Source organism: Gadus chalcogrammus, chromosome 16 (assembly GCF_026213295.1).
Source record: "Gadus chalcogrammus isolate NIFS_2021 chromosome 16, NIFS_Gcha_1.0, whole genome shotgun sequence".
In the NCBI taxonomy this organism is placed as follows: domain Eukaryota; kingdom Metazoa; phylum Chordata; class Actinopteri; order Gadiformes; family Gadidae; genus Gadus; species Gadus chalcogrammus.
In genome coordinates, this window is record NC_079427.1 from 7,249,469 (window position 1) to 7,259,588 (window position 10,120).

Sequence of the window (10,120 nt, forward strand, 5' to 3'; positions counted from 1 at the left end):
ACCAACGGCATGTACGCCAGCAGCGAGACCAGCAGCACCTTCTCGGGCTACCTGCTCCACCCCGACACCTGCTACATGCCTGAGCTCAGGCAGACGCTGTACCCCGCCGCCGCCGTGACGAGGGGCCCCTACGAGTGGGGCACCCTGCCGGGCGGCCCCGCCCCAAACGCAACCATCAGCTCGGAGCCGACGGAGGTCACCCCGGTCGAGTGACCGAGCGACACCACGGGGGGGGGACCCAGTCGTCGCCCCACCAGCGGACCCCGTCGTTGGTTCAAACGCTCCCTGGGGGGCTGAGCGAGAGCTGCCTACAGAGTCAGGTGCTTAGCAGCACCTGTGGGTCTGAGGAGGATCAACCTAGAATATATTCCGCTGTTCATTACAACTTTTTTCTCTGCTGGCCAAAGCCTTTAATGATTCATGTTTTTTTTCTGTATAGCCTCCTTTCATGTGTGTGTTTCTTTCGGAGTAACAGCATTAAAGAAAGACGTTCTCACCAAGCCTTCGCAAAATCAGGACTCCTTCTTACTCCTTTTCCTCTGGTTCTATAAACCTGTAGTTAGTTACAGAGATACCCTGGTATATGTGTTACTCTAGTTAGTTACATACATGCTCTGGTCCAATATATCCAATATATACCTGTCGTCAGTTACATGGACACTCTTGTATATATGTTACTCAGCTACAGATATACTCTGGTATAAATGTTATTCCAGTTGGAAACAGGGATTCTCTAGTATATGTTACTTTAGTTACTTTCAGGGATTCTTGTTTATGTTACTCTAATAACATATATGCTCTGGTCCTATATACCTGTCGTCAGTTACATGGACACTCTTGTATATATGTTACTCAGCTACAGATATACTCTGGTATAAATGTTATTCTAGTTGGATACAGGGATTCTCTAGTATCTGTTACTTTAGTTACTTTCAGGGATTCTCCTTGATATGTTACTCTAGTTAGTTAGTGATATGCTACAGTCCATTGTTAACTGCTAACCCACGGGTTACGTGATGCTCCCTGGACGTTGCTAGCAGACCCCCGCCCCACGGAGCCCTGGATGTCCACGACAAAGACAGAGGCAACACCTGGTGAGGCGCCTCACAGAAGGGAAACACCCACTGTCACAGGTTCATCACTCAACCTGCACAATGTATGACTGGATGGTGCGGGAGCCACCAGCAGAAGACTGTGGGTGTACCGAGCCATTCCCAGTAGAACCAGTTGAAGACTATGGTAGTACTAGTAGACAGCCCAGGAGAACCAGTGGCAGACTTTGGTTGTACTGGGCAGCTCCCAGTAGAACCAATAGTTTTGGTTCTTTAATTCTCTTTCTGCTGGTAACTACGGCAAAATCTATCCTTTTGAATGTCCCTTGAACGAAAGATTAACAATAAAGAATTAAAAAGCTAGAAAAATGTAATGATTATCTTGAGAAGATATATGTAATAATAAAAAATATAAATACAATTATACATGTATTGATGACATATGGATGGGGTAATTTATGTGTAAGTATGGTTACACATGAATACAAAAAGAAACAAGTAATTTTTCATGCAGTCATAGAACAGTATTTATTGGTGAGGAGGTTGTAACAGTTCATCATTTCTACTTCTTATCTACAACTCAGCAGTCATCTACTGGGATCTAGACCAGCCATTTGCATAGCACCGCTCTGATTGGCTCATCTCTACTCCCTCAAGCTGAGATGAAGGGTTTACCGTGACCATGGTAACAACATACTAAAGACCGAGTGGTCATCCTGCTCTTAATGGTGATCTGGCCTCCTAGGGCGGATCTGGCCCCCTAGGGATCCTCTGGCCTCCTAGGGCTGATCTGGCCCCCTAGGGATCCTCTGGCCTCCTAGTTCTCCTCATCTTCTTCCCCGACCACTCCCTTCATGAAGTCCCTTTTAAACTCCTCAAACACCAGATCAGCAGACCCACTGGCACACAGACAGGTACAGAGACACACAGGTAGAGAGAAAGACACACAGGTAGAGAGACAGACCGGTGAGGATACAGAAGGGTAGAGACACACAGGGAGGGAGAGAGAGAGAGAGAGACAGTCAGTTGGACACCAGGTTGAGAGACACACAGGTACAGAGACATCAGACGATTGTTTAGTCTTTCCTTATCAGGGAGGCGGACCCATCAGACTACTGTACTGTAGTACTAGGATAATGTAGTTCTAGGATAGTATAGTACTTCTGTCATGTAGCACTCATTTGATGAATATTATAATGAAGTAGTAGGATAATTTAGTACTAATTAAATGTAGTGCCATGAAATTGTATGACTAATGTTATGAATCAAATGTAACGTAGTAAAATGTGATGTCGTATCATGATAATGTACTACTAATGTAATAGTAGTAATAACATCCTTGCATGAAACACACTCACCTCTCTTTGGCTGGACACACAGACAAACAGTCAGGTGGACAGGCAGGTAGACAGACAGGCAGGTGGAAAGGTAAACAGACAGACACAGACATTTATTAGGTAGACATGTAGAAAAAGGGAGACATCAAGTTAAGAGTTAAGGTATTTCAATGTGTGTTGATTGCAAGTATGCATGTGCATGTGTGTGTCTGTGGGTGTGTGTGTGCCTGAATGTGTGTGTGTGTGTGTGTGTGTGTGTGTGTGTGTGTGTGTGTGTGTGTGTGTGTGTGTGTGTGTGTGTGTGTGTGTGTGTGTGTGTGTGTGTGTGTGTGTGTGTGCGCGTGCGTGCGTGTATGTTTGTGTGTTCGTGTCTGTTTGTGTGTGTGTATGTGTGTGTATGTGTGTGTGTGTGTGTGTGTGTGTGTGTGTGTGTGTGTGTGTGTGTGTGTGTGTGTGTGTGTGTGTGTGTGTGTGTGTGTGTGTGTGTGTGTGTGTGTGTGTGTGGGAGGGGATTAGACAGGATTGAGAATGTCTGAACTCTGCTGCCATCAGCAGAATTAATAATCTGAGACGAGAGAGGAGAGGAAGGGAGAGAGGAAAGAGGAGAGAGGAGAGAGGAGAGAGGAGAGGAGGAAAGAGGAGAGAGGAGGAGTGTGTTGATAGTTACCTGGTTCAGGTTTAGGATTCATCAATTTGAAAGGAACCTCCACAGATACCTCACTGTAGGCAGACACACAAACAGACAGGTAGACAGAGAGACAGACAGGTAGACACAGGGATACAGAGAGGTAGACAGGCTGTCAGACAGACAGGTAGAAAGACAAACAATATATATATACTACTCCATGAAACAGTTCATAGGAGTGGTTGTAGTATAGTATATGTGTAGTAGTATTAGTAGTAGCAGTAGTTGTAGCATTGTAGTATAATAATAGTAGTATTAGCAGTAGTAGTAAGTGTAGTAGAAGTAGTAGTAGTAGTGTTGTAGTGTAGTAATAGTAGTAGTAATAGTAGTAGTAGTATACTAGTATTGTGGATAGGACAATCTTACCTGGAGCCCACCGTTCTGTTGAACAAAAAGAAGAACAGTTAATCATCAGTCTCCCTCACCGACTGTCTCTCTCTACCACCTGTCTCTCTCTACCACCTGTCTCTCTCTACCACCTGTCTCTCTCTTCCACCTGTCTCTCTCTACCACCTGTCTCTCTCTACCACCTGTCTCTCTCTACCACCTGTCTCTCTCTACCACCTGTCTCTCTCTTCCACCTGTCTCTCTCTACCACCTGTCTCTCTCTACCACCTGTCTCTCTCTACCACCTGTCTCTCTCTTCCACCTGTCTCTCTCTTCCACCTGTCTCTCTCTTCCACCTGTCTCTCTCTTCCACCTGTCTCTCTCTTCCACCTGTCTCTCTCTTCCACCTGTCTCTCTCTTCCACCTGTCTCTCTCTTCCACCTGTCTCTCTCTTCCACCTGTCTCTCTCTACCACCTGTCTCTCTCTTCCACCTGTCTCTCTCTTCCACCTGTCGCACACTCCACCTGCATCTCCCTCCACCTCCTGTCTCATTCACTGCAATATCTGTCTCACTCTCTCTGCGTAACATGTCTCATCCTCCACCTGCCTCCCCCCTCACCACCTGTCTCACTCTTTACACCACCTGTCTCACTCTTTACACCACCTGTCTTTCTCTATATACCACCTGCATAAGCCTCCATCGGCCTCACCCTCAACCCCCTATCCACCCTCCACACACCAAATGAACCACCCTCCACCCCCTGTTTCGTCCTCCACTTGTCTTAGCATCCACCATCATGCTCACTCTCCACACTTCCTGTCTCCCTCCACCCCCGTCTCACCCTCTCCACCACCCGTATCACTCTCCATCTGGATGACTCACCCGGAGGCAATCATCCTGACCACAGCCCGGTAGGAGACCAGGATCCCCTGGACCTCCTTCAGCACCTCGTCCTTCACTCTGACGCCGGGAGAGGTAGAGGGGTTAGCATCATAACGTTAGCAGGGGGCTAGGTTTATCACTGTGCCTAGTTAGAGGCCAGGTTTATCACGGTAGCAACTAGAGGCTATTTATATCACTGTAGCAGTTGGAGGTTGACCACTGTAGCAGCTACATGCTAGGTTTATCACGGTAGCAGTAAGAGGCTAGGGTTATCAATGTATCAGCTAAAGGGTAGGTTTATCACTGTAGCAATAATAGGCTAGGGTTATCAATGTATCAGCTAAAGGGTAGGTTTATCACTGTAGCAGTAATAGGCTAGGGTTATCAATGTATCAGCTAAAGGGTAGGTTTATCACTGTAGCAGTAATAGGCTAGGGTTATCAATGTATCAGCTAAAGGGTAGGTTTATCACTGTAGCAGTAATAGGCTAGGGTTATCAATGTATCAGCTAAAGGGTAGGTTTATCACTGTAGCAGTAAGAGGCTAGGGTTATCAATGTATCAGCTAAAGGGTAGGTTTATCACGGTAGCAGTAAGAGGCTAGGGTTATCAATGTATCAGCTAAAGGGTAGGTTTATCACTGTAGCAGTAAGAGGCTAGGGTTATCAATGTATCAGCTAAAGGGTAGGTTTATCACGGTAGCAGTAAGAGGCTAGGGTTATCAATGTATCAGCTAAAGGGTAGGTTTATCACTGTAGCAGTAAGAGGCTAGGGTTATCAATGTATCAGCTAAAGGGTAGGTTTATCACTGTAGCAGTTAGGCTAGGGATTTTTCTGTGACTGGCTAGCAGAAGTAGCAGAGAGCAGTTAGCTTACATGCTAGAAGACGCCAGTTTGGTGTCCTGGTGTTTGAGTTTTCCGTCCAGCGCTAGCCCGCGGCGCTCCTGGTTCAGGAGGGGATGCATTAAGTACTCCTTTTTGAGGACCGTCCCGGCAGGTACACAGTCCCTGGACACACACACATGATCAGACACAATAACACACTCACACACACACACACACACCATCACACACACACTTTCCCAGACACACACACACACAAACGCCCACACCCACACACACTCCCTCACAGACATCATTACACACACATGCACACACTCTCTCTATCACACAATGACACACTACTCACGAGGTCTCTTCTTTGGCGACTGATTTGACGTATTTGTCGTTGGAATAGAGGACGATATTGGTCACCTGTTCAACTGGAGACAGACAGACAGACAGTAAGTCAGACGGATGCTCAGAAAGACTGGCAGGCAGGCAGGCAGACGGACGGACGGACGGACGGACGGACGGACGGACGGACGGACGGACGGACGGACGGACGGACGGACGGACGGACGGACGGACGGACGGACGGACGGACGGACGGACGGACGGACGGACGGACGGACGGACGGACTGACTGACTGACTGACTGACTGACTGACTGACTGACTGACTGACAGATGGTCGGAGGGGCTTGGTTAGACTCACTTGAGACGCTGATATCTTTGATGTTTCTGCCGGAGGAGTTTGTGATCTCAACGCTTGCTCTGATAGGCTCACCATGGTAGTACGTCTAGACAGACAGACAAAGGGTCAGACAGAGAGAGAGCGATAGAGGGTCAGACAGAGAGAGAGAGAGAGAGCGAATCGGACAGACATATGGTCAGAGCGTCAGAGAGACAGTCAGACAGAGGGTAAGACAGACAGACGATCAGACAGACAGAAGAAGTGTCAGACAGACCGACGGAGGGTCAGACAGACAGACAAAGGGTGAGACAGACAGACAGGGGGTGAGACACACAGACGGTCGGACAAACAGGGGGGGATACAGACAGAAGGTCCGACAGAGGGTTAGAGACACAGACGGAGGGTGAGACAGACAGATGGAGGCTGAGACAGTCAGAGGGTGAGACGGCTGGAGAGTGAGACCTCTTTATCCAGGTCGAGCTTCAGGTGCAGCGGATTGTCCGACAGGAGGAACTCGAAGGTGCTCTTGGCGGAGGGGGGCGGGGCTTGTGACATGGGGGCGTACTGGATCTTACGGACGGACAGACTGACACTGCTCCTGGGAGAAGGACACACGGACACCACTCGTTAATACAAGAGAAGAGGTGCTGTGTGTGTGTGTGTGTGTGTGTGTGTGTGTGTGTGTGTGTGTGTGTGTGTGTGTGTGTGTGTGTGTGTGTGTGTGTGTGTGTGTGTGTGTGTGTGTGTGTGTGTGTGTGTGTGTGGGTGTGTGTGTTTATGCTTGTTTGTGTGTGCGTGCATGTAGCTGTTTCTTTGGAAGGGTGTGTGAGCGTGTGTGTGTGTGTGTGTGTGATTGTGTGCGCGCATGCAGGTGTGTGTGCGCATGTGTTCAAGTGTGTGTGTGTGTGGTGTGTGCGGGCATGCAGGTGTGTGTGTGGTGTGTGCAAGCGTGCAAGTGTGTGTTTGGTGTGTGCGGGCGTGCAGGTGTGTGTGTGTGTGTGTGTGTATGTGTGTTTGTGCGTGTGCCTACATACTCTTTACAGATGTCAGTCTGGTTCTCAGCGCAGAACGCCTTCACCTCAAACTCCACCGCACATTTCTGTTAAATATTACACTCAGGTCAGACAGACGGGCAGACAGACCAGCAGAGAGAAAGACAGCTAGAGAAACGGACAGGGAGACAGGTAGACAGAGACAGACAGTCAGGTACCTTCCCCACATCGGAGGGTCCAGGATGGAGCGTGACAGAACAGGGCAGGTTATCTGGGAACTGTGAAAAAGAGACAGAGAGCATTATGGGTGCTGTAGTCCAGTATATCCTTCAGGTCCCTGCCACCAACATTGACATAAACACATGTTTTTGACTACATTTCTTTCACTAGTATTGTGAAGAATAAAATAATGTTTTCAGCCGTTGAGCGAAGTACAAATAGGGCAGTGCAGGACCCTTCCCTAAAGGCTTGGTTTTTGGGAATTTTGTAGCGTAAATGTAGCGGTAAGGGGTGACACGGTTTAGGGGTGATAAGGTTAAGGTGAGGGGTGATTACCTCAAAGAAGAAGGGATAGGCGTCGGGTCCCAGCTTCTGGAGGATCTTTTCCTGGATGGGGGAGTGGGCGAGCCGGTCCTGTAAGGGGGGGTACACCTGGCGGGTCATCAGGTAGATGTCCCTGCGGAACACCACGCCCATAACATCCATGTCCTGGCGGCCGTACCGGAATGTACAGGCCAGCATCACAAACACTTTACACACACATACATACACACACACACATACATACACACACACACACACACACACACGTACATACACACACACACACACACACACACACACACACACACACACACACACACACACACACACACACACACACACACACACACACACACACGTACATATACACACACACACACACACACATGCACACACACGTTATATTCAAATAATAAAACAATTGAAAATAATGGATAGGACAGGAGAAGAGAGGAGAATAGAGGATGTGAGAGGAGAAAGGAGGTGAGAGAGTCACCTTTCTTCCCCTTCAACTGTAGAGGATCAATCAGCACCACTCCATCTGAGAGAAACACAGCCGTCATTGCATCCATAAGGAGACTATGAGATAGATGACGTTACGATAGGATATTTTAGAGTATAAGAAAAGTGTAGACATGATGTTTTATAATAAATGCTTAGTCGGTCTGTTAGGCAGACAAATCATCCATTGTAGTTCATGCAGTGGTTTAATGTAAGTTCTCTAGGTGCTGTTTATTGTCTTATTATGGTTTATTCTGGTTTAAAGCCAAAGTATGTTTATTTATATTATAGGAACCGAACAGTATTTAATTGCACTATGTGAGATAGCTCAAAACAAACAGCGAATAAGCTGAAACAGGCACTTCAACTTTAATGTGGATTTTGATAAAAAGGAGTTGTGCATTGATTTTAACGTAAGAGTGGAGAGAAACGGTATACATGTGAGCCTCACTTTTTATTGAACTTTTTGTTTTATTTGTAAAGAGAACCTACAAAGGAATATTAGACAATTTAACAGACACTTTAACCAGGGAAGAGTTTATATTTATTTATTATTTTATTTATCTATGTCTTACTCGTGATAATTGTGAAATAAACAGACGGATTTCGGAAGACAAAACAAAAGCTGTGCTGCTTCAGTCCTTCAGAAATTCGCTCTCATCATCTACTTGTTATCACCGTCCTGGCCACTTGGGACCTTTTTGTGTATCCACACTACGCAACTCTCCCTACACACAATATAGACAATACAGGCCTCTCACTACACACAGTATGCACCCTACACGCCTCTCACTACACACAGTATAAACACCTCTCACTACAAACAGTATACACACGACACAACTCTCAATATACACAGTACACTACACAACTGACTTCACACAGTGCATACACTACAAATGTGTGTGTGTGTGTGTGTGTGTGTGTGTGTGTGTGTGTGTGTGTGTGTGTGTGTGTGTGTGTGTGTGTGTGTGTGTGTGTGTCTCACCAACAGGTTCCACAAAGTCACAGTGGTCCACAAAGTCCCTCTGGGCCATGTAGACACCCACCTACACCAATCACACACACACAGACAGACTTAATTTATATACAGAATATAAACATATAATACACATAGATATATATCACTTCACTAAATACTATATACGTATATATCTATTACTACTACATAATAAGTACTGATAGTATTATATTACTTACATAATAATAACTACTAATCCTAGCATTAGATAACTTACATAAGTACTACTTATACGAGTATTATATAACATGCATAATAAGCATTACTAATACTAGTATTATATTATTTGCATGATGAGTACTTCTAATACTTGTATGATACAACTTTTATAAGAGTACTACTATTGCAAGTATTGTATAACTTACATAATAAGTAATACTAATAGTAGCATTTTATAACTTACATAAGTACTAATACTAGTACGATATTACTTTCAGAAGAGTACTACTAATACTAGTATTATAAAACGTACACTGTAAGTACTAGTAACACTAGTCTTAAGACTCTTATATTACTTATATGAGTACTACTAATACTAGTATTATATTCCTTACATAATGAGTTCTAACACTAGGATTAAATAATTTTCATAATAACTATTACTACTCTTATATTACTTACGTAATGAGTACTACTAATAGTATTATATTACTTACATAATGAGTACTAATACTATTATATAACTTTCATAATAAGTACAACTGATAGTCTTATATTACTATGTTTACTCACAGACTTGTCCTTGGAAATCTTCTTAAAGATGACATGTTTATGACTCATGATGACCTGAACTCACAACCGACGAGCTTTGGCTTTACTAAAGCAAAAAAGCAAAACAAAATATGTTTAAACTTTTGACGAGACACACTGCTGCATTTCAGTTTCAACTACAGACAATTTCACCTAGACGCGTACCCTTCACCTTGTGTGTTGACAATAGACGGCTTGCATTCTAAGGATCAATTTATAATCCACATAACCCCACCTCACCACCACCCTCTACACACAGCGGTCAAGCAGCAATTATTCTACACGTACACCCTGGTTGTTTACAAATCCTGTACAGCTCCCTATTGGATGAGCTGCCGTTCATTAGAGAATCGTCCTCAAAGACCTACGATTCAGGTCGGAACAACATAACACTACTGGGCTGAAAATGATCCCTCAAAGGAGCCTGCTGTTACTTCCCATCTAGACCTAAGGAAATGCAAAAACCAGGACAAACACACTAATGTACGGGAAGGTGTGTTAGACGTCTCCTTAA

General features: G+C 45.3%; 2 protein-coding genes across 4 annotated transcripts in view; one reads left to right on the forward strand and one right to left on the reverse strand.

Moving 5' to 3' along the window:
• Positions 1-213, forward strand: part of LOC130405326 (inner ear-specific collagen) — a 1,760-nt gene extending 1,547 nt beyond the window's left edge. The window contains exon 4 of the mRNA XM_056610377.1: positions 1-213. This exon is cut by the window's left edge and continues 749 nt beyond it. Coding sequence (XP_056466352.1) covers positions 1-213 — 213 coding nt within the window.
• Positions 214-1,685: 1,472 nt separating this feature from the next.
• LOC130406407 (S-arrestin-like) lies at positions 1,686-9,636 on the reverse strand. 3 transcript variants are annotated; one of them, XM_056611962.1, is made up of 15 exons: positions 9,589-9,636; positions 8,824-8,884; positions 7,831-7,875; positions 7,347-7,540; positions 7,010-7,069; positions 6,834-6,898; positions 6,262-6,397; positions 5,821-5,905; positions 5,474-5,546; positions 5,161-5,292; positions 4,286-4,363; positions 3,441-3,455; positions 3,057-3,109; positions 2,411-2,414; positions 1,686-1,951 (listed from the first exon to the last, which is right to left on the reverse strand). In XM_056611962.1, the coding sequence occupies exons 1-15, from the start codon at positions 9,634-9,636 to the stop codon at positions 1,870-1,872; spliced, it is 1,131 nt and encodes a 376-aa protein (XP_056467937.1). In that variant the 3' UTR covers positions 1,686-1,869. The 3 variants fall into 3 exon arrangements, with proteins under 3 accessions (XP_056467937.1, XP_056467936.1, XP_056467935.1); XM_056611961.1 differs by having other exon boundaries at positions 2,411-2,420; XM_056611960.1 differs by lacking the exon at positions 2,411-2,414 and having other exon boundaries at positions 1,686-1,957; positions 3,041-3,109.
• Positions 9,637-10,120: the final 484 nt, after the last annotated feature.

Bases quoted from the DNA above. Each gene is read 5' to 3' on its own strand.
- LOC130406407 (XM_056611960.1), bottom strand. From the start codon at position 9,636: ATGAGTCATAAACATGTCATCTTTAAGAAGATTTCCAAGGACAAGTCT. The intron at 6,398-6,833 runs GTATGTAGGCAC...TCCTTCTCCCAG, and splicing joins CAGACTGACATCTGTAAAGA to GAGCAGTGTCAGTCTGTCCG. The intron at 4,364-5,160 runs GTAAGCTAACTG...TCCCGGCGTCAG, and splicing joins AAACTGGCGTCTTCTAGCAT to AGTGAAGGACGAGGTGCTGA.